The 24,546-nt window shown below is 40.9% G+C and overlaps 1 protein-coding gene across 1 annotated transcript; it reads left to right on the top strand.

Annotated features, from left to right (window-relative positions):
• Window positions 1-1,006: 1,006 nt before the first annotated feature.
• On the top strand, window positions 1,007-24,062 carry LOC311000567 (uncharacterized protein; the record flags this gene model as incomplete). The annotated part of the gene is made up of 43 exons (XM_083991305.1): window positions 1,007-1,011; window positions 1,132-1,174; window positions 3,712-3,786; window positions 4,001-4,135; window positions 4,339-4,383; window positions 4,997-5,113; window positions 5,706-5,768; window positions 6,089-6,151; window positions 6,313-6,348; window positions 6,430-6,471; window positions 6,569-6,652; window positions 6,821-6,865; window positions 7,230-7,274; window positions 7,357-7,410; window positions 9,306-9,363; window positions 11,320-11,424; window positions 11,654-11,815; window positions 12,144-12,233; window positions 12,382-12,533; window positions 12,629-12,701; window positions 13,084-13,190; window positions 13,296-13,479; window positions 13,588-13,659; window positions 13,913-14,017; window positions 14,592-14,810; window positions 15,282-15,449; window positions 15,913-16,056; window positions 16,194-16,304; window positions 16,393-16,571; window positions 16,764-16,827; window positions 17,077-17,151; window positions 17,288-17,395; window positions 17,841-17,948; window positions 18,258-18,329; window positions 19,605-19,733; window positions 20,475-20,633; window positions 21,088-21,243; window positions 21,356-21,427; window positions 22,115-22,252; window positions 22,358-22,474; window positions 22,609-22,797; window positions 23,426-23,709; window positions 23,802-24,062. 43 exons carry the CDS (start codon window positions 1,007-1,009, stop codon window positions 24,060-24,062), a joined length of 4,713 nt encoding a protein of 1,570 aa, XP_083847431.1.
• Between the last annotated feature and the right edge of the window lie 484 nt (window positions 24,063-24,546).

The raw sequence follows: 24,546 nt of genomic DNA, 5'->3' as shown, positions 1-24,546 counted from the left end.
AAAGGACGTTTTTCATTGTGTTATGTTAACTGGACCTTGGCTAGCAGGTGTCTTTGGTGTGTCATGCTTCCATTTATTCACCACAGGGGGCAGCACTGAGGCTAACGCTCACCTGTTACACAGAGGGGATGGGATCCTCAATTACTATTGTGACTAAGTGGCCCCTCAGGTGAGTCCCACTTTAATATTAATAAACATTAATAGCAGTATACCTTATCACCTGGTATCTGTAATAGCACCTATATTTGATGATGTTTGAATTATATGCTTATGTATTCCCATACTAGAAAATGTTTACCAATGCATCTTTTCAACATTTAACTGACAGTTTGATTGCATCTTAGCACACATTATTTGAAATTACAAGAGTGCAGGTGTACACAGCCAATACTAAAAGTGTGTGCTTTCCTTCTTTTTTTTAAAAGTATTTTTTTGGGCTTTCTATTGCCTTTAATCGATAGCACAGAGGAGAGAGAGACAGGAAATGGGGAGGCAGAGAGGGGTGATGACATGCAGGAAAGGGCTGCCCAATGTGGGATTTGAACTGCCTCCAGTGAGGACTGTAGCCTCAACATGGGGCGGCAGCTCTACCAAGTGAGCTAAACGCTGCCCCAAATTAATGTACTCTTTTATAAACATTTGTTAGGCGTTTCTCATAAAGGTCGAAGGAATCCACATTCCGTGCTTAGCAAACCACAAAACAAACACACTTCATGCTTGTTTACACACATATTCAACACATGTGCACACTGGCAATCCAGTATGTAGACTCAATAAAAACTGACCTCCACAGGCTCACGCAGGGTTCAGACACACTGTAGTGTCACCTGCACCGTGATGACAATTCAGTTAAAGAACATTCTTGCTGTTTTTCTGCTCTAAAGATGGTGCAGCATTGTTCTCTTGCACACAAGAGCAACAAACCATAAGCTCATGTACAGCAGGCTTTTGCTTTTATTGTCTCATATTCTAAGGCTTTATAACATGTTGACGGTAAAACAGAGTTATGAGGTAACTAACAAGGTTAGGTTGCACTGCACAAAAATAGCATCTATTTTTGTCGCATTGTATGACTGTCATGTGTGATTGAATGGAAGTCAGGTCAATCTGTTACTATTGTTATGTTTGCAGATGGATCCTTGTGCTGGTCATCTTTGTGCAGCTGCTCAATGCAGTAAGTCTGTCCATCTCAATCTTCTAGACACACACACTAAGTAAAATTCTTGCAGTTAATCATTTGAATATGATTTGGTTGATATCGATTACAGATTACCCCTTTAGAAATGTGATCCGAAATGCAACTGTTGTAATAACTTCATCAGACTAATGTAACTCAATACATTGTATAACATTTTAATCACTTTTCAGTGTCATTAATTTATTCTCAGCAATGTCATTGTGACCAGAAATGTCACAATGTTAAGCCCTCTCCAAGTTTTAAACTTAATGAAAACAGAAAACTGAATTAAGTTAGTGGAGTGTTATAAGATCTGACACCTGTCACCTATCCGACCCGTTTTGCCAAAAGATGCAAAGCAAACAAATATCCACCACAATTTTGACAAGTAACTGTAATATAATTTAAAAATTTGGCACTTAAATTACATTTATTTTCTAATATAATTAAGTAAACCCATCACAATTTGAGATTACTACACTATTTGGTAGTTTAAAAACTACTATAACACATGTGCATTCCTCTCAAACTCAGACATAAGATACAGTAGATTTTTTTTTTTTTTACTTTTTGTCATATGCAGAGAGGAGATTGTGACCAATTTATAATATACCCTGTGTCAATGGTTTATCACACAATGTACTCAGTTTCTGTTGACACTGTCCAAGCTATACAACCCCCTGATTTATGTAAATGAGTGATTGGGGTGGACCAAACATTAGAGAATAATGCAGTTCACTGAACACTATCACTAACTGCTCTCTTTATCACAGAATTAAGTCAATGCTTTTTTGACACAAGTTGAACTCAACTTTCAACTGCATATTAGTCATCAAGTCTTGTGTTTGATGCACCATGTAAAGTTCAATTTACAAGTTTAATAAGTGTTTTCTGGACATCATTGGACACAAGGGCATGTCCTCTCTGATTCCACAAGATTTAAATGAATGAATGAATGAATAATTGCAGCTTAATTTTTTGCAAACGCTGCTACTGCAGTAGCCAGGAATGTAGTTTAGGTCTGTTACAAACAGTAGTCCATCAATGTGAGGACAGGATACTGCTACACCTGCTGCGGTCCTCAGGGTCACTGAGTGCACATAGTTTTCTATATTATCAGTATTCTCCCGCCTGTTTATAGTACATCGTGTCCTTACATTTAGAGTTTAAACCCCAAGTTTGAACTCTAAATTACCTCCCAGAAAGTACTTGACTCACCTGGAAACTGTATATATTGTGTACTGCAAGTGTATTTGTCACCAGGCCACAGGGCTGCCTGAGGTTTTAATTGTAAATCATTGTAAATAAATACTGCATACTAGTAGTAGACAGGCACATTTGCTTGGCTGACTTACTGGCTGAGTTTGTTTATTGCATGTATTTGTGTCAGCTGATAGTAGCTCAAAATGCTGCATGTGTACATGAATCTCAAAAACAGTGCTACTTTTATTGGCAATTTCAGAGAAAACACATCTTTGTACTTTATTTATAAACAGAAGAACTACAGTGAAGGGATAAACAAACCACTAACTTTAATGTCATAGCAAATTGTTTAGTGCATTAATCGAAAATAGTTTTCAGTAGTTAAACATGCTTTTAACAAACACTGAGACGTCATACACACCAGTACTTGACTGTCAGAGCTGAAAATAGTCTTAAGTTCACGTATTTATTTCCTTTCTCCCATGTTAAACGTTTGCAGAATATAATTAGTTGTGTTTGCATGAAAATGATGACAATGTACTATAACATTCACAGCCGTCGTGCAAGGTTTTATTTATTAACATTTCACACTATTAGAAGCAACATTACATTTAATATAAGGAGTCAAAACTGATATAACGGTGATGTAGTGATGTTGAATGATGTTGCTACACTGTATGCAGAAACTATGTCTCACTCAGTACTTTGTGTTTTCAATTTGGCTAATGCACTGAATTTTAATGGCCAATCCGAAAGATGGCCAAGTGTTGTATGTTTTTTCTTTTTCCTTGACTGATAGAGATACCCCTGGTTGTTTGGGCCAAAAGAGAAAGTAGGATAGCTCTATCAACACATTTGGACTGAACTCGATTTCACTTGAATAAAATCCAAATATTTAGTAAGCTCTGAGAAAACATCCCCACAATGTAAAACTCACACACACTAATATGCATGGGAATACTTTGCATCTGGAGGTGTGAGCACAAAGACTGTTTTTCAGCAGGATGTCAGGACAGTATGATAATGATGAAGCTCCTTGAGCTTTCTTTCCCATCGAGGTCAGAGCCTTCATTATTTACTCAGGTTTGTGTGAGAACACTGATTTGTTTAAAACTTTATAATCAGGACTTCCAAGTCTCAATAAAGAAATGTGTTAATTCTCAAGGCTGATTCTCAAAGCTGTTATATATTCAGGAATGACACATACTGGTATTCCCAAAACTATACAATGTTATCCGATGGGCCTGCTGACATTCGCATCTGTCTGCCTGCTTCTCTTTCTCTAATGCGCTAATTGACTGACACTGATTTGTCTCTGGTTGCCATTCCAGGGGCAGGTTGATGAGGGCCCATGTGAGGGTAGAGACTGTACTGTATGTCAGTGTCATCCTGCCAAAGGTGCACGGGTATGACACTTCTTTTTCTCATGTTGTTAGCAATATACCCAATTACTAATTATTTCTTTTCATTTGAGTGTTAATCTGTCAAAAATATTTTTCTTCTTTTCTTTTGATGATCTCATATGTTTTTATTATAGCAGCTATTTGTAACAGCAAGCGTCATCCAATGTCGACAGTCTGATCCAAGGTTTTATATGCATGATGAGTTTTCTCTTTGTAGGGAGCTCCAGGAAAGCCAGGGCAACAAGGCCCCCAGGCAGCAATGGGACCAAGAGGACATGAGGGGCCACCAGGAGAAAAAGGCAGGATGGGAGCAGAGGGATCAAAAGGCCCTGAGGGGCCCAAAGGACTTCGTGTTAGTGCACTATTCATGTGAATGTTGTATTTGTTTTGTTGTATAATATAATATGCATGAACATTCATCAAAATAAGATGACTTCTATAAACCAATTAAAAACAATCAGTGCTAATTATTTAAAATAAGAAATAATTGTTTGAGTTGAGAGGGAATAATCCAAGTGTTTACTAAATGATGTCTGTTTCTTTTTATTGTTTCAGGGCGCGATAGGTGTTCCCGGTTTTCCTGGTAACAATGGCTCACCGGTGAGTAAACCTCTATACAGTAAATCCTCTCTACAAATCAAACAAAGACACACTCTGTTCACACTGACAATAATAATCCCTTTGAGGTGGACAACCCTCCCAGGGAGTTACACAGATTTCTACAACCCAGCACTGCTCACCATGGAGTGAAAGAACCAGTTGTTCCCTTTTCTTTTTCTCTCAGTCTCTGAGAATATACATGGGTTAACAATATCAGACACTATTTCAGTTGTAAATATCTCAAAGTGTTCCCAGTTACATAACTGCCCAGATCATACATTCAAGATACAATGAAGGAAGCTCCAATTAAGATGGTGCAGTGATTTGTTCTATGTATCTGGTCTGCCCTCTAGTGGACACTTAAAGATATAGTGTATTGGTTTCTTTACACAGCCTGATGCAGCTGCCTCTTGACTGCTCAAGTGTTTGTGTTTAGTAAAAGCTTGAGTAGTTAAACATAATCACTCTGTAATTATTATGTAGTAAACATGTAAAGCATTTAATATTGATAATAAAGATATTTTTTATTTTTTACTCTGAACTAGACTAATTGTGAATTGCTCACTCTTATACCTTGCAATCATACTTTACTTTTATAACTGATATTGATCAGGGTCACCCTGGAGCAGGAGGTGAGCCTGGTTTGCTTGGAGTTGATGGCTGTAATGGGACAATAGGTCAACCAGGAGTCACTGGTGTTCCTGGTTTGCATGGTCAACATGGGCTACCGGTGAGTAGACGTCTTATTCTGTCAGATGTGATGTGATGCACTCATTTCAACATGGAGCATGTCAGAGGAAAAATTTCTGATGTCTTGCAAAATCAATGCCACAAAGAATTTAGCCAGTTTCAGCAGCGAAGAGAGACCGTACTCAGTATTAGTATTGTAAAGTAAAGCAGTCAGCTTGATGATGGTTTTTCCCTAAAGTCCATAGCTATATTCAGATAACAAACAATGCTTTTTGGGGGGGCTTTTTTGCTTTTAATCCATAGTACAGTCGAGAGAGAGAAACGGGGAGTCAGAGAGGGGAAATGACATGCAGCAAAGGGCCACCACTGTCGGGATTTGATCCAGGGCTGGCTGCAACAAGGACTATAGCCTCTATGTACATATGGGGCGTCTGCTCTACCCACTGGGCTAAGCGGCACCCCATAACAAACAATTATTAACAATTAGATAATTTGATTTTAATAATTTGAATATAGAAATATATTGTAAAGGCATCACCGCTGGCTGTTGACAGACAGTTTTGACAACATTTTTTACATTGTCTAATACCAACTCTCTGATGTAAAGTTGATATCCTGTGTCTTCTTGTCAGGGATCACCTGGACCTAAAGGAATGAAAGGAGAACCACTGCATGACGCCGCTCCAGGACTTCCCGTAGGTTCTCTTCTATGAGAAAATCTCTGAATATTATGGGTTGGTTTGTCATCGGCTCAAAACCTCTGGCTGTTTGTGCACTTTCATGCCACATCTTTGGTTCATTTAATTTTACAGGGTGAGCGTGGAAGAGATGGAGTGTGTGGTTCACCTGTATGTATATGACAGCTTTACTTATTTAGATTTCTATTTATTATACTAATTAATAATGCATGGATTGAATGTTTTAAATCCTGTACTCCTTACTTCTCGTCAGGGTGAATCGTCTCAATCTTTACTTTTTCAACACAAGAATTGTGTGACTTTTTTTTTTATCCCAGGGAAGAAAAGGAGGCACTGGGCCTCAGGGAAACTCTGGCCCTAGTGGACCTCCTGGACCTGAGGTAAGATAAATTCCCTTTTTTTTTTTTTTAATGATGTAGGTTATCACTCAACTACAGGAATATATCTTATATTTTACCTAATAGTCATGATTTGCATCACAAGAAAACTTGCAGTGTGTTCTATATGAAACAATGTGTGTACATGTGTGATTTCATTTCAGGGCAGAGAAGGACCCAGAGGCGTCAGAGGACCACCTGTGAGTCATCTGCTTTATGAACTTTGGTTGTGTGAAAAGAAATTTCATTGCATTAACTTACTGCAACTGGTTGTTGTGTAGGGAAACCCCGGAGGATCACCCGCAGGTGATAACGGGGACGATGTAAGAAACCATTTTAGTCTTTCACAGCTATTTTGACAAAGATGGGGTTTTGCAATGTGTGTTCATGTGTCTTCATCTCTTTAATTTTATATCCCAGGGTGAGCAAGGTCCACCTGGCGCACCAGGACCAGAAGAGATCGTAGAATTTCCTCCAGACTTTCTTCCACCCAAAGGTTACAAGGTGAGGGCAAAGCTGGCTGCTAATTTCCAACTACAGTACTGCAAATATAACTGTATGGCATCCAGTTTCTTTTAATCAGTCCAAACTATCTAGTTGCATTATAATTTAAAAGTTAACTCGACCTTGTCCATACTGTATTTTTTTCACTATTTTCTCCTTTCTTCCCAGGGAGACAGGGGTATTCCTGGACCATGTGGACTAAAGGGCAGAAGGGTGAGTTTTATTTGACATCTTTTAAGAATCACTTTTGTGGTATGGCTATTGGTACTGTTGGTATGCGTCTCCACCATTTACATTTTTTGTAATGTCCTTTTTTTTTGCTTTGAAACATATTCACTAGTATTTCGCTGTGTAGTACTTTAGTTAGCAGGCAGGTATCTTTGAGGTGGAGAAAGACATTTCATTTTATTATGTGTTCCTATCAGGGTGAAGCAGTAGACTACAACATACTAGAAATGAAAGGGGAGCAAGGAATCCTTGGATTTCCTGGACCTCGGGTATGTGACTGATTTTAGAGATGTAACGTATGCATGCACAAACAAAAAACAGATTTTTAACACTGCTGTCTCTGCTCCAGGGTCATCCAGGGAGTTTAGGTAGAGACGGACCAGCAGGACCTCAGGTACACCTCTCATAGGCCCTCTCATGAGTAACTACACTATGCAAACAGTTCAGGTAAATATAGTGATATACTGTAATTTCAGGGTATCTATGGAGAAAGGGGACTTCCAGGCCTCATTGGAAGAATTGGTCCAAAGGTGAGCTTTGCACAGACACACATGACTAATAATTTATAGAAGACACATGCTGTGAAAAATAGTGCAAAAATGGGAAGATAGAATCACTCCCGTCAGTCTCACAGACAGTCCACGCATGAGGGTTTTTTTTTTTTTTTTTGACCCGGCTTGTATTTAGGGCCGGCCTTTTTTTGTTTGTGTAATGATTAAATACCGGCCATTATTTGAGGAAATGCGGTATGCTATTATAAAGTAACTTCAAATCACATAATCACTGATAAGTGTGCGTCTCTCCCCCGACCCTCCCAGTAAAAATCACCCCCTCTCAATAAACAGTTCCGACGTCCATGAGGCTACACTTCAGACTGGTGCGGTCAGCGGAGGGAGACTGACATAAACCGCGCTGAGGTTTTTTTTTGCCCCTACTGTAAAACATTCGGGGCTTTGGCAAAAACATCCGGGGCTTGAGCCCAAATAGCCATCCCCTAACCCCGCCCCTGTTTCAGAATACACCTAAAATGCACTATAACCTTTACAGGTGAACTTAATTCAACCTTCTCTAAACTTTTGAATGCACATGTCCAGTTGTTCAATGTTTCAGTCCTTATTGAATAACATGCTGTTCTCTAACAAGGTGATTAAAGGTGTACAGAAAATAAAATTTAATTTAAGCCCACTCTGGGTCATAAAATTAGTGTAATAACTCATCTATCAGACAATGTAGGCCAAACTTTGTGCAAAATTCTATTTTTGAGTAAATCCGGGATGAAAGTGTGTATTTTTTTTCCCGCATTGGATAATGCAGGCGCACAGATTATATGTCAGCCTGTACACGATTCACCAGCCGCTGATATTTGATCCGTCATTCAGATGTCTGAGACACGCACACACACACGGAGCTCGGGCTCGCCCCAAGCTTTGAATGTCCCGCCCGCTCGATAACGACCAATCAAATTCGTTTTCCTTACTCGGGTAAACTCGTGTTGCAGCTCGTGACAACTCGGCGCGACAAACAGGACAAACGGCCATTTCTGTACACCTTTAACTACAAAAATCACAAGCACCATCTGATTTAGTGGTTCAGTTGTCATTGAACCACTAAATGTTCTGGTTCAATGACAATTTGTATAGTCCTCTTCTCTCTCCCTCTCCTTTCCACCATGTTCAATGACATCATGAGACCAAGAAAACACAAAGTTATTTAGACATTGAGATTTTTGTTGTGCTACAGCCACCACTGTTGTTAGCTTTTGTTTGAGATAAAGAAATGACCATTGCATCCTTCTACTTAAAAGGCCTCATGATAGATTATCACTGTAGCAGAATTTTTTTATAGGGATATTCTTATCAAATATCCCTAACTTTTTGTGAGTTGTGTAAATGTAAGTCAGACAAATTGAGTTTAAATTCAGATTCTTTCCTTTTTTTAAAGCGTAATGCTGTAGGTAGGGAGGCTGATGTCAATCAGGATTACATGCACTGCCATATCATTTTTATTTGAGTAGTTTATGAGTATGTTTTATATTTTCTTTTTTTTATGATGTAACACCTGTTTGTGGATCCTTCAGGACAACACTTTTGTCTACCTAAAGTTGATATGTTGAAATTTCCAGTAGGCCTATCACAGTCCGCAACAAAGACAAAAAAACTCCCTCTGGGCTAAGCCTCGGATCTCCCATGAACCTAGATCCGCCCCTGTCTGTACTTAAAAGCAAGGTGGATGCTTGTTGGCAGCTTTCCTATGTCTTTACCTGCATACTACCCCCTTGTGGTTGTCAGTGGAACAGTGAAATGTATTCATCTGGAACAGAGCAGTGATTCCTGATCACTCTTCATCTTTAGAAATGTAATATTCATCTGTCACATCTTGCTGAAAAGGAATATATTTTTTCTCTCTTTATCCATACATAAAACAGGGCTACTCCGGAGATCCAGGACCCCCTGGTCCTGTGTCCTTTTATAGTGATGCCAGAGGTGAGGCCGCTGCAGAAACTACACTCTCATCAGTGTTTGAGCAAAGTTAGGCCACTGGTAGAACTATCTGACTGAACAAATAGATAAATAGAATAAAATGTGTACATATTACTAATTTTGATCAATTTATCTATTTGTTCCAGCTGATATGCTGAAAGTTTAGTTTAGATCTCTCCACTGGTTATTGTGCGACTGTCCAGTGGGGTGCTTCAAGCTTTTTTCTCCCAAATTCTATTTACTATCACAACCTCACTGGAGCACTGCAATGTGGCTCTGAATTTATTTCCAAACTGTGGTCAACTTGAAACCTACCAGTAACAACAGATTCAGAACTGCCTTAAAGTATGAAACTTCATAAATCCTTCCTGTCCCCTTTTCACTGTTAAGCTATTTTCATAAACCATTGCTAAATGCAGTGTTTCTTGTAGAACATTTTTAACTAGATAAAGTAGCATTTCCTGATGGAAATGCATGTGAATGCTGAAAGCAGCTGAACACTGTTGCAGAATTAGCAAATAGTGCAAGCAGTGATCACCATACAAATGTTTGAGTGAGGTAGGAATCGAACCCACAACCTCATGGTCAGTAGACTTTGACTTTGCCTCTAGGCCACAGTGTACACACAGTTGCAAAGACTGTTGTCTGTTGATGAGCTGCACTCTGTCTCACTCTGAAGTTAACGAGCCCAAAGCTGCACCTGTTGGAAACACACTGTGTGAACACCAAGAAAGCTTGAGAGTCAAGCTTGAATGACTTACAATGAAAATTTCTGTGAATTTCAGGCTGAGAGCAGCAGTTTCAACATGAAGCAATTTATCAGAAGTCAACAGAGGACGACTGGGAAAATAATTCACTATAATTGTTGTTAAGGCAAGATTTGAACCAGCAACCTTCAGGTCTTGAGCCCAGCAAGCTAACCACTGGGCTACAGACAGAGACAGTATGTGAGGGGCAAAGAAAACTTTTAATAAGAGGATCACTGGCTTCTGCTTAAAGAGAAAAAAGTAAGGAAAGTACAGAAATTAGCCACACCAAGTAAGAAGAGGACTTTTTTGTGACCTGTGACTATTTTTTGGTGAATTAAAACGAATTAAAAAGCACTTAACAGCAAGTTACAAAGTTGAGCTCCTTCTCCTACTGCTGTGAAAAAAATACATTGGGCTGAATGAGAGCAGAGAGCTCCCTGGCTGCATTTAAAAAATATTTTAAATTATTATCTAAGTTTCTTTGCATTTTTGACCAGAATTTTAGCCAGAAGACAAATGTGGCTACAAAACTGGAGAAAATAATGTGTCTAGAGTTTAATTTGTGGCCGTGCTGACAGTTTAGCCAGAAAAACTCTAGAATGTTTTTTTGCCTCTCTCCACTCTGGCTGACAATGTCACCACTCTAGCTCTGCTCGTTAGACGCAACACACACCCATAATAAAGCTGGATTTTGTCAAAAAACTTAATGATTTTAAAACTGCCACATATCAGAAACTGTTGAAGATATCAATAAGCTGAGTCATAGAGGAACACTTAAAAAGTTTGTCTACAGCTTATAATTTGAATGAAGTCTCTAGCAGAAAGTATGGTGAAGCTTTAGTGGCTGAAAGAAGTAAGAAGATTTGAAGAGTTTGAAGACTGTTCCAATGCATTCTCTATGGGGGAAAAAAAAAATCAGAAAAAGTTAAATATTTGAAAAAGTATGAAAAATTTGAATACATCCGATAAAGTCCAGAAAAAGTTGCACGTTTTGATATATGAATTGTTGAAATAGCACAAAGTATGAAGGACTAGAAGAAGACCGTAAAAAGGCGGAAGAAAATGGCCAAATGCTTTCAGCATTCACACTAATAAGACTTACTGCTACTGCATTTTGCTTGTTAGTTCTCTTACAAGTAAATGGCCACTATTACACTCTAATAACACAGTGTCTTTGACTTTTTCACTATTTGGTATCTGAATGTTTCAGGTGAGAAAGGTGATCATGGGTATCCTGGAGCATCTGGACTCCCAGGTGACCCCGGGGACATGGGCATGCATGGACCTCCTGGCCCAAAAGGGCAATCGATACCAGGTCAGAGTTCAGCCTTTGTCTCTGTCACTGACTATATCGAATTCAGTCTGGTCAGGTTTTGATTTATTTCTCTGTTTGTACTGGCAATCAAAGTTCTCATCAGATACTGTATTACTGCCACAAAGTCACCAACACAACTCAAAGTGACTTTGCTTGAGTTATATAAAATGCAGGATTCCGATCTAACTCATCTGAAGTCTTGTATCATCCCTTGCATCATCTCTTCCAGCGGTGCCCGGTCTGCCTGGTCCACAAGGGCCCCAAGGTCCAAAGGGCTACAAGGGAGAACCAGGAAGGTATATCGACTTTGAATTCAATCCACTGCCAGGACCAAAAGGAACTAAAGGGTTCCCTGGAATAAAAGGTGTCATAGGCCGCCCCGGCCCAACAGGTATATTGGTTATTACTGAGAACACAGCACAGCACAAGTTTCTTCTAAGACACAAATAAAATGTCATTGTTTGAACAGATGTTGAACACATTTGCTTTTAATGTTTTTGTGCATCTTCATTAGTATTCTGATTCACCTGACTGATATTTGTGTGTTTGTGTCTACATGTGTGTTTATGGAATACTTATTGGGATCTGACTAGGATGTGGAGGTGAGTTTTTGATCTTAAAGATATGTTCTAATACTGAACTCAAATATTCATCCAAATTGCTTCCAGTACAGAGTCTTTTTAGTTTATGTTGATATTTGTGGCTGGTTGGTCTTGCAGATTATTACTGTGAGCCTGGTTTCCCTGGTGACAATGGTGACCCAGGATCCCAAGGACCTACAGGAAACAAAGGCCTAAAAGGAATTAAAGGTGATCTGACTGTTTCGGTGCATCAGCCGTTGCCACAATCTAACATCTAAACTCATCCTCTCAACTGGAGGTGAACTGGAATAGATATATGATGATCTAGAGTTGCAGTATATGATGCATATTTTTTTGCCACCCCTGTCTTCTACAGGTTGTGAAGGGGCATGTGTATGCACTTCTGGTGGGGGAGGCATCGGCCCCCCTGGTCCAATTGGTTTTCCAGGACCTCCAGGGTTACATGGAACTAAAGGACTTAGAGGGGACACTGGACTTAAAGGCGATTGGGGACCAAGAGGGCCACAAGTAGGCCAAATGATAACAAGGCTTAAACTGTTTAATTATTTGCAGTTTCCTTAAACATGTAAAGTTGTGTTGTTTGACTATGTGTTGTTCCATAGGGCTACCCAGGCATTGCTGGTGCAAGTGGACTGAAGGGTCAGAAAGGGGAATCTTATACTGTAGGAGGTAAAGGTGAGACACCTGTCGGAGCACAAACTCTTACTGTACAAGGGAATTGTATCTGTAAACACTACCTACCTCTCTGTATCTCAAGATAATACCCCATTACATTATGTTACATTTGGGGATGTATTCTTCCAAAGCAACTTACTAGTGAGAGATATGAATGGAGCTTCAGTTTAGTAGAAAAGCTGGTGTAAGTACAAAGTTCTACACATATTCAGTATGTACTAGGAGATTAAGCTAAATGCTAATTAGGGATATTAGGTTGTTGAGAGGTGTTGGGGGAAGAGGTTATGTCAAAGTGATAAGTCCTTCAGAGATTCTTTTGCCAACTTGTAGTAAACAGAAAGAAAAGAAAACAACAATATTCTCTTCCTCTCGTTGCTGAAAGGTATCAAGGGTGAACAAGGACCAGGTGGATCTACGGGCCCTCCTGGAGCAACAGGTAGGCCAGGACTGGATGGTCCCCCTGGCCCTTTAGGAGACCCTGGACCACCAGTGAGTGTGCTTGTTTTAAATAGTGTAAATTGGATTAATTATTGGTTAATTTCAAATTGTATAATTGCATGTCAAATGTTCCACTTTGTTAAATAATGTATGCAGGGTCCTGGGTATCCAGGATTACCTGGTCCTAAAGGTTACCCTGGTCTTCCTGGACCTAAAGGTGTTTTAGGGAGTGTAGGCCCCAGAGGTTCTGGTCTTCCAGGACCCGTAGGGCCACCTGGACTGAAAGGAAGCGAGGGATATCCTGGCCCACCAGGAATTCCTGGACGCCCGGGACCCCCAGGTCAGAGACATGATTCATTTCTGACTGTGTTCTTATTTGGTTTTAACAATTCCTTACCCATATTAAACCAGGTGTCATGTGCTAAGCATGTTGTATTCATGTTATCAGGTGAAATTGAGCCATGCTGTCATGAAATCGAGCGTGGACCACCTGGACGTAAGGGTGAACCAGGTTCCCCAGGTAAGTCTACGTGTTATGCTATAATCTTTTGATTATCTTTGTGATTGTTATGTTGTTTTCAGTGCCACATCAACTGATAAGTTCACAGCGAAACTGCCTCTCAACACTGTTTTACCAAGAGTTGCATAGAATGGATGTGAATGAATTGTCAATTGCCAATTTTTTCTGAACTAAATTTTTATGAATAGTATGAAGCACCTTCACTCCATGTTGGAGTTCAACTTTATTTTTTTTTATTTTTTGCACCTTATAGGGTTTCCAGGTAACCCAGGAACAAATGGTGTTTCTGGAGATCCGGGACACCCAGGCCCGAAAGGCATGCGAGGAGAGGACGCTCATGATACAAGTGGTCCACCAGGTAATGTCACTCTAAAATGTTGTTGAAAAGGGATCAGCAAGCACACTCACCGGTTAAAGCAGTCGATAGGTGCACGGCTCAAAAAAGCATAAAAAGAGTAGAAAGGCCAGCACTCTCAAAATGTCCTTCTACTTCACTGTGCTTTATTATCTGAAATTTGTCACTATTTTTCTTTTTCTTATTTAGCATATGCACTTTATACGTCACTGGGCTTTATGGCCATTATTTTTCATACGCACTTTACAGTATTTGCTTCACTGTGCAATATGATTTATATTTTGTTCATTTGTATACATTTGTGTACATTTTATTTTGAAAAGCGGAAGTGATAATTAGCTGACGGTATTTAAACGTCAAGCATTTCCTGGTTCTTTGTACACTGAGGAAGACTATTGCGGTTGAAACGTTTGTACCTCGCCACCTGCTTCATTAAAACACCAAAAGGACATTTTGAGAGACCTGGCCTTTTTACTCTAAAATGTTGTAAAACGTCTTATTCACTATTATGCACTTGTGTCATCATGCAATTTGGAGTGTTGTTTATATGCTTATAGATCTTTCTTATTTGTAACAGGACCTCCAGGTTTTAATGGGGATCCAGGTGACCCCGGTCCTGCTGGTTATAGCCTGGATGGGCCTCCAGGTCCTCCTGGGTCACCAGGACTCCCAGGCAGGAAGGGTATCCCAGGAGATGTCCTCTCTGCCCGTCTTGGTCCTCCTGGCCCACCTGGCCGCCCAGGGGCAGTAGGGACAAAGGGACCACCTGGCTCTCCTGGAATCCCAGGATTTCCAGGTAAAACCTTGAGTAAATCAATGTAGAGCTCAGGCCTCAGTCAATGTGTCCTGAATCACAGAAAAACTGTGTCCACACAGAAGTACTGTGGTGTACTTCCCACTCTCTACTGTTCATTAGAGTCATAACCACCGGTTCTTTGGACTCATAGGCACACAAGGTCAACCTGGACAACAAGGTCATAAAGGTGAGCCAGGACTTGTTGGAGACCCTGGTGTCACTGGCCTCCCTGGATCGCCATGTACTGTGTGTGAGCTGCATGGATATCCAGGACCTCCTGGATTTCCTGGAAACCATGGCAGGGAGGGAGCAAGAGGTGAGCATACAGCTGCAGCAGGATACATTTTTGGATGTGATGCTGGCCCTCTGAGTGTAGAAACTGAGCACAGTCATATACAATATATTTAGCTTTGCATGCACTGAACCATCCATTAACATATTTCTCTCATTAACTTTTATGACGTTGAATAGGCAGCCATGGTCAGAAGGGTTTGAGGGGAGATACAGGTCCACCTGGTTATGGACCAAAAGGTCCTCCAGGTTTCTCTGGCCCTCCCGGTCTGCATGGCACACCTGGACCAAGAGGCCCCACTGGCCTTCCAGGAGATCCTGGGCTTGAAGGCGGGCCAGGACCAAAAGGTAAACACAAGTTCTGTTTCCTCTCTCTTTCTTGATGCACTTTTACTTGATCATTTAAAGTCATACAAACACCTTTATATATAAAATCAAAACTTACAGGTCATTTTGTTTACGACATACAGTCAATTAAGTCTAAAACGACATTTTTTTTCTACATTCAGCCACTCAGTCTGCTTGCCTTTAATAACCCTTTCAGCTGCACCTGTATCTCTTTACATGGAGCCTACCAGTCATTACGACATCGGACTACCATGTTTTCCATCACCCCCAGCTCCACACTCCAAGTTGGATGTGTTACTAACCCAGTGACCTGTTAATAAAGTTCATCCACAAATTCAAACATTAGCCGCTGACAATAGGTCTGCACTGAAATCCAGTCTACATTTTATCGACAATGCTTTGCATAGATCTGCAAACTAGACTGGCTCTGACTCAAATGAGAGTTTATTTTTGATTGATCTAGGTGAAACAGGCTATCCTGGCACAGCTGGACCAAGTGGTTCACCAGGTCGTCCTGGACCCCCGGGACCCAGAGGTAAACCAGGAGAGAGAGGCCGTGATGGTCAACCAGGTTACACAGGAGACCCAGGACTGCGTGGTAGCAAAGGTAGGAATCTATAGGGGGCAAAAAGATGTGCCATGCAACCTGGCTGCTTTTGAAATTAAGTTACTGAATTGCAATTTCAATGTATTTTATGGTGCAGCTTGACATGTCTTTAATCTCAAATAATGTGGTCTGTCCAGGTGTACCTGGTCTTCCAGGACCACCAGGCCCAGCAAGGATTGTGAATATGACAAAAGGCCCAGTGGGATGCATAGGAAGGAAGGGGACACCAGGCCCACATGGATTTAGAGGCAATGGAGCTGTCACTTCTTTTTAAAACAAGATTATTTGTTGGAGTCCAACTAGTAAAATGTCAGATATGTGATTTGTCCTTTACAGGCTTAAAGGGTGTAAAAGGATTACCAGGTGACCCAGGGCCTGAGGGATGGCCTGGTAGAGAAGGGTGTAAGGGCAGCACCGGTGCTCCAGGCAGGTCAGGAAAACCAGGCTCTCCTGGGCGCCCTGGAAGCAAAGGTTTCCCTGGTCCAAGGGGATATCAGGGACATGCTGGAGATCAAGTATGCAATTAACTTTAATTTAATGTATTAATATATCAGTTAGTAAATGTCTGTGTATAGTTCTTCTGTATTTGTGACCCAGATACATTAAAAATAGCTGCAACTTGCATTACGTTCATTAGAATTACATCAAAGTGGCTTTTATGTCAGAAATTATGTTCAATAGTTTAAATGTGTCCGTGTCTGTTATAGGGAGATACAGGACCTACGGGACATCCGGGCGAACAAGGGCTTCTAGGATTATCAGGTGCCAAGGGTGAGTAAAGGAAACAGCATAATGTGTTTCATAATAATCTGATAATAAAATACTGTGTAGCTCGAGGGAAATGCAATAGATGGGATTAACAATTGACTTTTTTTCTGGTGTATGAAAAACATTGTGATATATTTCTGAAATAAATTCAAATCAATCAGCAGGTACAACAATAAAGTCAAATATCTCTCTGGATTTTAAACATGTTTCATTCAGTGTGAACATGATGAAATCTGTCCAAATCTGTTCCAGGAGAGTCAGGACTGTCCTATGGACAACCAGGTCCACCTGGACTCAAAGGATTGCCCGGGGATGATGGACCCAATGGTAAATTAAGAAAATGTCACAATGAGCAGGCTAGAAAATCATTAAGCATGTTTTAAAGGAGTTTTCCTAGACTACATTTAACAGATACAGTATATCTCTGGGAATATATTTATATCCACAATATCATGTCCTCCAGCACCCAGAGGGAGTCCAGGGGATCCAGGTGACCCAGGGCCCAGAGGAAGGCCAGGACAGCCAGGATCAACAGGCACTCAGGGAGAACCAGGAAGACAAGGAGGACCAGGTGATTTCCAGTTAAATTTGAATCAAAGTACTAATATAATAATAATAATAATAATAATAATAATAATAATAATAATAATAATAATAATAATAATAATATGCTGCAGCAATGCAGAGGTTGGCCTTTGAAACTTTGAATGCTGATTCAGGATCATACTCAGGAGAAGAGGAAGAACTTGCAGTGTAACGGAAATATCAACACAGTTGTATACAATTGTATATGTATTGTCAGATTTATATCATCATAAAAAAAATGAAATTTTGCCAGTAACCTGCATAATTTGTTATCACATGGTAAAAAATCAGCTCCAGTTTAGAATTTTGATTCTTATAAATTGTTATTTGCTGTTTTAGCCATTAAAACAATGCCTCAATGCTTACCTTTCTATTTCACCATTATTTGAACTTTGTGCTTTGGTTACACATATTGTTTTGTGCCTCTACAGGTTTGCCTGGGCCTCAGGGCCCATCAGGGCTTCCAGGTTTTCCAGGTATTCCAGGTGATCATGGAGGTCTAGGACCACCAGGTCCACCTGGCCTGTCTGGGCCTCCAGGTACTAAAACAAGATCCTTGTCTCTTATTACTGATTACTCAGGGCAAACTGGCTTGTCTAAGGGGTTTTCAAATGTTACTACCCAAAAGAAACAACTGATTGATGTGGACAATAGATGGATAATGAAGGCTATACTTTCCAGGCTGTGTTTTCCAGTAACATATTTGAAAAGACACTGGGACACCAAAAACATACCCTGCAAATAAAAATGTATGGGTGTTGTACCCAGATATAAAGAGAAAACATTTTTTAAGGCACTGAAGACACCACTCAAGATTCTTCTCATGTTGTGTTGTGATCTTATGTCAGGGCTCCATGGACCACCAGGTCTGGATGGATTGGATGGTCTTAGAGGTCCAAAGGGAATTAAAGGATCATGTGGTAAGAGGGATAAAAAAAGTTCAACAACCCCTTCAGCAAGATCCTCTTCATCTTTGTCCATTGTTTTTAATTTTTTAATTTTTAAAAAAAAAATTTCAATGTGTCCAATTATATATTTTTATTATTTTTCAAAAATCACTCCAAAATCCCCACAACAAACAAGTACACAAACTAAACAATAAAGACAGCAACATCAAAACAAAACAAAAACAGGAACGAAAACACACAGCCGAAACAGGAAACAAACAAGCAAACAAACACAAGAAGAACAAAAAAAAAAAAAAAAAAAAAACAGAACACAACAACAACAAACAACACTACCCAGACATTTACAAAATTGTGCTAATATGTTTCGCAATGGGGCCCCAGACACAGTCAGTCTCCACGGGTGGTGTAACAGTACCCGGATTGCAGCGAAGCCTTTCTAGGTGTATCCCTGAGACCATTTCCCTTAGCCACCTGGAAAAGCTAAGAGGGTCAGTGGCCTTCCAGTCGTTAAGTATCAACCTTTTTGCCACCAACGTGCCAAATCTGATGGTCACCTGCATAGGGCGAGGGAGTAAAAAGAAAGCTTCGGAGCAACCAAACAATATGAAAACTACATCTGGATCCAGCTGCACATCATAAACATTACTATACCATGAGAAGATCTGTTGCCAAAAAGAAACAATCTTTGGACAGAGCCAAAACATGTGCCCCAGAGTCCCTAGACCTTGGTTGCATCTGTCACAAATATTGGAAACATCAGGATACATTTTACTGAGTTTTACCTTGGAATAATGTAATCTGTGCATGATTTTATATTGGATCAGCTGCAACCTGGCATTAGTTGAACCTAAATGAATCTTTTCCAACCCTTCCCTCCACACCTCATCGGACAGCTCTATACCAAGATCTGCCTCCCAGGCAGACCTGATCTGGTTTGTTGACAAAACTGACAAAACAATGAAACAAATTTTGAAACAAGGTGTTTAGATCCTGGCTTTTGTTTCATTATAGCAAAAAATGAGTGCTCCATACTAGGATTTATGTAGTTGTTTACATTTTCTTTAACAAAATGCCTTACTTGTACTGTAGATAGCGAAAAAAGTGGGATTGAGGAAGGGAAAAACTTTCCTTCAACTCATTGAATGAAGCTAAATGATTATGCGTGTACAAATCTGAGAAGGTAACCAGCCCCATTTGTCTCCAGAATACAAAGGCTTGATCAGACTGAGCTGGATCTTTGTGCATTGTTAACTTCATTATGCTTACTCTATAAATGTGAACTTCAAGGCAAAGATATCCCTGGCCCTCCAGGACCAGAAGGTTTTCCTGGAGACAAAGGACACAGGGGATTCCCAGGGCCTACAGGAGTCATTTCTCCTGGGCCCAAAGGCCAGAGGGGCCCACCAGGTTACAGAGGTATTATTTTTTTATTTTATTTATTATTATCAATACGTCTACTTCACTAGTCCATAATGGGGGATGGGGGACAGCATACATTTAAGTCAAACATTAAGTCAAGTCATATCATGGATTTTCCTTTGCCACAGAAAGTGCTTGAAATGATTTCTCTCACAGGTTGATTTTAGATTATTGTCTCTTAAATGATCATTCAAAAAACATTACAATAACTTCTTACCATGAAGTAGGCCTACTGTAATCAGCCATGGAGTGACAACAAAAACCCAGTACAATCTGAGAAAACATGACCTTCTGTTTCTGTTTGTAGCTCTCCATTTGAGTTTGGCTACTACTGCTCCATTGCTCTATATATTTGGGGACAGAGAGAACTGAACTTTCTGTATTTCTCCCATCAGGTACTCCAGGTTTTCCAGGGCCACCTGGTGACCCCGGAAAAAACTGTGTGTCTTCACCAGGACCTATAGGACATGCAGGACCTCCAGGACTCCCAGGTGTGTGTGTGCGTGTGCGTGTGCGTGTGCGTGTGTGTACAAATAGCTGAAACCATGTCTCACATCTTAAATGGTTGCCATGTTTACAGAGGGCTCTACATATGTAGGCATGACAGAATTGTAGATTTGATATCAGCAGATATCTCTTCTATCTTCAGGTCTTCCATCATGCTGTATAAACATTCTACTGTGAAGCCGAGTATGTTCAGCCTGTGTAATGATGTCTCAATGTTCTCTAATGTAACAGCTAATACTCCTGATGTTGTTGTTGTTAATGAAAATCATAGAGAGGTGCTAATTCTGGAGGTCGGCTGTACCTTTGATTACAGCCTAGAGGAGGCCTTTCTGACCAAAGTGCTGAAATACCAGCAGCTGAAGCAGACCATCTCTCAGCTGGGCTACAGATGTAAACTTCTAGTCTTTATATTTGGTAGCCTGGGGAATGTGCATAAGTTGGTTGTGAGGGGCCTTCAGATGGCCGGCCTCCCTAAAAGAAGAGCTAAACAGTTGGCCAGGTACTGCTCAGTCTCAGTTATTATTGGTAGCCGCTCAATCTGGAGGAGACGATGTTTTTTGTATCCTTGAATGTCTGTTTTCTATCTGACCTGTAGGTCAGTTTGTATGTAACTGTGTTCAGCCGCCCAGGCGCTTTGTGTCTGACCGTCTTCCATTGTCAACTGCACTGGCAGTGTTTATGTCCCTTGTGCAAGAACCCTTGTACTTCTTTATATGTGGGCATAAATAAATATTTCAAATGTGTGACTATTTATGATGATGTCATGTCAACATATTTGTGATTTTTTGTGCACACGTCCTTTTTAATCTCTGTTCACATCTGGGATGTTGCACTGGATTATTAGGTTCTCCTGGGGAGCCAGGCCCTCCTGGTGGCAGCATTTCGGAGAGGGGAGACCCAGGACCGCATGGTCACCTTGGCTTACCGGGCACTAAGGGAGATAGGGCCCCCCCAGGACCCCCTGGACCTCCGGGCTTTCCAGGCTTTCCTGGTCCAAAAGGTAGATTAGAGTGCAACAGCAGGCCATTACATGCCATTCACCTGAATGCACACTAAACGCTGCTGCACATTGACAGGTGTGAGTGGTCATAGGGGTCTTATGGGTGCTCCAGGACTCAAAGGTCAACAAGGTGCACATGGTCCCTGGGGCCGCAAGGGACAACCTGGCTTGCCTGGAGATGTAGGTGAGTGGTGCTGTAGCTAAGCGATATGCCAATAACTTTTTAAAGATTTACATTCCCTCTTTGTTTCTGGGATTTTCACGATAGAAGGTGACAGAAAACATACAAAGAAGAAGGCAAGTGAACTCATTACTGAAAGAGGAACTATGCAGGATTTTTAGCTTAACTATGTCACATTTTTACCTTAATTAAACAGCTTTGGAGTAATTGTGATGGTTAAATAAATTACTTGTAACTTGTTACAAGGGAAAATGGACACTATCTGTATTCCATGTAGCATCTCTTGGCCAAAAACCAACCTTACCTAACCCTAACCCTCGCAAGATCGGTGCCTCCACCTTGGTGTCCCAGCTCTCGTCTCGGTGGCACGACAACACTAATACTTATGACAGATAAGACTACACAAATATACACATCGTAATGCGTATACAATAATATTATTATTCTATTGACTGCTTTCTCGCCAGCTTCGTTGAGAACAAATGCACATGGTCGGGAGGAGGGTTAGCAAAACAGTGGAAAAGCGACCATACTTGCATAGTTCCCCTTTAAGTGAGACATTGGTTGAAATTCTATACATTAGATTTTTGTTTTGTTTTGCTGCCATTAGTTTATGATTTATTCTTGCTTATTCAACTCTTAAAATGTTGTGAAAAAAATATGGTAATCAGTATATTATGTTTTTACCAGGTATCAAAGGTGCTCGTGGTGAATCAGTCAGTGGTTGTTTTGAAGGGGGTCCCCTCGGACTTCCAGGCCCACCTGGTCTCTCAGGATCTCCGGGGTTCCCTGGCGATGTGGGTCCACCTGGGACTCCAGGACGTAAAGGTAAGATAGTGTAATATATTTTAAGACATATCTTCATGTACAGTATGTGTACACTTTCAAGTCTGTTTCTATATTGATTCCTGTTGTATGCACTGTGTGTTTCAGGAGAGAAGGGTCCTGTAGGGTCTTTAGGGCTCCCGGGTTCAGTAGGTCCCCCTGGTCCTCAAGGGCCTGTTGGAGACCCAGGAGAAAATGGTCAGCGAGGATTTGTCGGACCACAAGGTGAACAACCACATCACGTTACAACCTCATCCTTTTGTTCTATCAAATCCAGTGGCAGGATAAAATAAAAGACAACTACTATATACAAGAAACTCAGGGTCACAGACAGTATGGTTGACCCCTCCATTCCCCAGGTATCCCAGGTGCCCCTGGTGATCCAGGTGAGTCCGGCCGTAGGGGGGCACGAAGAGCAGGCTTCCTTTTGGTTATCCACAGCCAGTCAGTCCAGGTGCCACGATGCCCTGGAGGCAGCAGTGAGCTTTGGGTGGGCTACAGCCTGGTGTACCTGGAGGGACAAGAAAAGGCTCACACACAAGACCTGGGTAAGGGTTCAGATAAAGTGAATTTTTACTGTTTTGATGTCTTGGAATTTGTACCCTCTTGTTTCTTTTAAAGGGATAGTTCACCCAAAATTCAAATTTCACTCATTACGGAGTTACGGGGGGGGGGGGGGGGGTACCAACTTTCTTCGTCCAAAAGAACACACCAAAAAACATCCAAACACCTCCATACTGCTTGTCTGTAATGTCCCTCTTGTATTGAAGTATCACGCGAGATTTGCACTGACACAGGAAGAGCAGTGGACCGAGACACTGGGAGCTTCCGCTACAAACAAGCTTAAAATATAGACTTATTTAATTATTTTCGGAACAATTTCTCATGTCGGGGCTTCAATACAAGAGGGAGATTACAGACGAGCAGTATGGATGTATTTGGATGTTTTTTGGTGTGTCTTTTTGGACGAAGAAAGTTGGTACCCATTCACAACCATTATATGGACAAATACTGCTGCACGGACCCCCCCGTAACTCAGAGAAGGCACGGAGGACTCTGAAAATTCTCACAGCTCTTAGTCGACATGAGGGTGAGTAGATAATGAGTGAAATTTGAATTTTGGGTGAACTATCCCTTTAAACCTCCTCTCTCTTCTCTTACCTGCGCTCCCTGTAGGCCAGGCTGGCTCCTGCCTCCGTGTTTTCTCCACCATGCCTTTCTCCTACTGCAACAAAGCCGCCTGCCACTTCTCCAGTCGCAATGACAAGTCCTATTGGCTCTCCACCACTGCTCCCATACCCATGATGCCACTCTTCGGCCAGGAGATCAGCTCCCACATCAGCCGCTGCGTTGTTTGTGAGACGGTTGCACCCGCAGTGGCTTTTCACAGCCAGGATCACACAATTCCTCCGTGCCCACCTGGCTGGAGGAGCCTGTGGACGGGTTTCTCTTTCCTCCTGGTGAGTGAGATTAAAATACTAGATTGTATGGATGAAAATAAAATGCAATCAACTCCCCTGAGTGTCTTCTTGCTGCTTCTTCCTGTCCTCAGCACACCGGGGCGGGTGACGAAGGCGGCGGACAGTCTCTGACCTCCTCTGGTAGCTGCCTTAAGAATTTCAGGACTCATCCCTTCATAGAGTGCCAGGGTGCACGAGGCTCGTGTCACTACTTTGCCAACCTCTACAGTTTTTGGCTGACAACTGTGAGTGAGACAGACCAGTTTATCGCTGTGAAGCCCGGCACCATCAAAGCAGCCGACAAACAACGTAGCAAGTCCAGTCAGTGTCACGTCTGCCTCCGTGAAAAATAAAGGTCATCAACTTAAGTATCAAAACCTGATTCTGATGTCCTCTCAGGGCAATATTTCAATAATATTTTGTGACAAAAATTTGTGTAATTTATATCTTTATCTGATCAACAGTTTCTTTCTTTTATTTTTTTAACAATACTTCTGTCTGTATTTTTTCTGTCATTATTTCAATGAGGTGCTATTTCTAATGACAAAATATTTTATTAATTGATCATTATGCTGCTGTGCTTTAAGCTTTTTACATTTACCCACTTTTTCCGATTGGTGTTAACATCCTAACTAAATCATCCTTCAGGCGAAATGGTCTAAATATATTTTCTTCTTCTATGTAAGTTGTGCGCCTCAATTAAAATATTAAAAAAAAAAAGTTTTGACATTCAGAGTTATTCAGAGTTCAATAACTATGACAGTTGAAAACACTACAACCTACATCTGAAATTCCCAAGGTAGAACAACATGAATAAATTCAACAGGATCCAGTTTT

This window comes from Trachurus trachurus (assembly GCF_905171665.1).
Source record: "Trachurus trachurus genome assembly, chromosome: 17".
Taxonomy (NCBI): Eukaryota; Metazoa; Chordata; class Actinopteri; order Carangiformes; family Carangidae; genus Trachurus; species Trachurus trachurus.
Note: the sequence above shows the minus strand (reverse complement) of the source record. Positions and strands in the feature narration are given on the sequence as shown.